The 2,162-nt window shown below is 32.1% G+C and overlaps 1 protein-coding gene across 1 annotated transcript; it reads right to left on the bottom strand.

Moving 5' to 3' along the window:
• Nucleotides 1-514: 514 nt before the first annotated feature.
• Nucleotides 515-1,636, bottom strand: LOC125874443 (transcription factor MYB15-like). The gene is made up of 3 exons (XM_049555338.1): nucleotides 1,528-1,636; nucleotides 1,273-1,402; nucleotides 515-1,188 (listed from the first exon to the last, which is right to left on the bottom strand). The coding sequence occupies exons 1-3, from the start codon at nucleotides 1,634-1,636 to the stop codon at nucleotides 690-692; spliced, it is 738 nt and encodes a 245-aa protein (XP_049411295.1). The 3' UTR covers nucleotides 515-689.
• Between the last annotated feature and the right edge of the window lie 526 nt (nucleotides 1,637-2,162).

Raw genomic sequence — 2,162 nt, 5'->3', positions numbered from 1 at the left:
TCTCTATAATGGAAATCAATTTTGTTCTTCCCCAATTCTGCATCTTCTTCTCTGATCTGTTCTTCAGTTGTATCTATGGATGTTTAAGCCATGGTTATGGATCATTCTTCACAGATGAAAATGCCTATTGAGGTTCTTTTTAACTCTTCCTTATGCATAAATATTTTAGGCTAGCAGTTGGATTTATGTAGCAAATTTTGCAAGAACATCCCCTTAATGTCATTTATGATCTTCTGGATTTTCCAAAGAAGTTTATAGCTTGTATTAATCATGTGGTCGTGAGTCTAGGCAATTCCCAATTCTATTTCTAACAATTCCTCTGGCACCAGCCTTATTTAGATTTCTTATATATTATGTAAACTACCATTATTTTGGGGTTAATACAAGAAATTCTCTTCAGATTCCAACAAAGCCCTAGTATACTATATATTTTCTTAGACTACTTCGGAAAAGTCCTTATACTTATAGAACTTGAGAGATTGAACAATCATGTTGTTTTGGACGAACAAATTAAATACATATGTATGTTTAATTTAAGAGCTCCAAACATTACAAAGTACGTAATTCAACAAACTTAACATAATGGCCATGAATTCGAAATGCATACCACATATATATGTTGCTCGTACGTAGTACTACTAACTAATTAGAAGACATCAAAAGGAACATAATTAAACCTCCGGTGCCACTTAGATCTTCAGATTATCCGCTGCCAAATATAGGTCCAACCAGAAATCAACAACATTAGATGAATGAACACTCACATCCATGAAATCATTTATGTGCAAATCAACACTGCTTGATGATGAAGGCGTACTGCTCTCTGGATTACTCTCCAATATAACTATGTTATCGTCATGAACTTGATTGACAATTGAAGTAACATCATTGTCTTGATTAGATGTTTCCAAGATTTCATAATTTTCATCAAATGTGATGTAACTAGAAGAGGAGGAGTTGGTGAAATCAAGTGATTGATCATTAGGACCTTCAATATTTGGACAAGTAGTTATCAAAGGCTTCTTCTGAGTACTCATCTCTATTTGTTTAGCTTTATTCACCTTTTTGGACCTTGATTTAGGTTTCACTTCAACTTTTGTCCCAAGGTGCTTCTTTAAATGTGTGTGGTAGAAATTCTTGATTTCGTTATCTGTTCTTCCAGGCAATTCTTTAGCTATAGCTGACCACCTTTAACAAATTAAAACATGTAATTGGTTCCTCGAAAATGAGCTATATATATCTATGTTACTAAAGCTAAGGTTTAATTCTCACCTATTTCCAAGCGATTGATACATTCTGATCACAATTTCCACCTCCTCGATGCTAAAAGGTCCTTTCTTTAGATCAGGCCTCAAGTAGTTGATCCATCGGAGTCTACAACTCTTTCCAGTTCTTGATAGCCCTAATTAACAAAAATATATACATATGTGATGATGAAACCCTAAAAGCAGTCTTTGTTTTTTTAAAAAAAAAAACCTAAAAGCAACAATAAAAAGTTGGGATGAAGTTTTGTTGTTGTTGTTGAACCTGCAAATTTGGGCATGTGAGACCAATTCCAAATACGATATTGCATGATATAATCCATCAATTTTTGGTCTTCTTCAGGAGACCATGCTCCCTTTTTTACATAATCCATTTGACGCTGGAACACTAGTCCTGCCATAATTATATATGGAGCTTCTAATTACTCACAAACCTTAATTTCTATATATATATATATATATATATATATATATATAAGAGGGAGAAGGTAAGTCTTCATTTTCCAAGAAAGTTCCCCTCACTTTGACACTACTACATGGTATTTAAAAAATGATTATTTAAGTAGACTTTTGGTCATGTTTTGTTGTGATAATTGAAGAGAGAAAAGAAACATAGTATTTGTTTTCAAAAGTGAAAAAATGATTTTTTGAAAATTGGCAAATTATGAAAATTATTTAATAAAGTTATCCAAGTCTTTACAAATCTCCTATAAATAACTTAAGTTAAAACTCCATATATTGGCACCTATTAATTACTTAAGAAAAATTATATAAATATAAGTCTTATTTATCATAATTTCTAAAATTTTCTATCATTTAAAAAAATTACAAAAAACCCCTCTCGGATGCATCCCTATTCCCTCTCTGATACACTCCTCCCCTTTTGGGTACATCCTTATT

The sequence above is a fragment of the Solanum stenotomum genome, chromosome 8 (assembly GCF_019186545.1).
Source record: "Solanum stenotomum isolate F172 chromosome 8, ASM1918654v1, whole genome shotgun sequence".
Classification (NCBI taxonomy): domain Eukaryota; kingdom Viridiplantae; phylum Streptophyta; class Magnoliopsida; order Solanales; family Solanaceae; genus Solanum; species Solanum stenotomum.
The sequence above is the reverse complement of the archived record's forward strand: the minus strand, read 5'-3'. Positions and strand labels throughout refer to the sequence as shown.

Bases quoted from the DNA above. Each gene is read 5' to 3' on its own strand.
- LOC125874443 (XM_049555338.1), bottom strand. From the start codon at position 1,636: ATGGATTATGTAAAAAAGGGAGCATGGTCTCCTGAAGAAGACCAAAAA. The intron at 1,403-1,527 runs GTTCAACAACAA...TTTGTTAATTAG, and splicing joins TCACATGCCCAAATTTGCAG to GGCTATCAAGAACTGGAAAG. The intron at 1,189-1,272 runs GTGAGAATTAAA...AATTTGTTAAAG, and splicing joins TATCAATCGCTTGGAAATAG to GTGGTCAGCTATAGCTAAAG.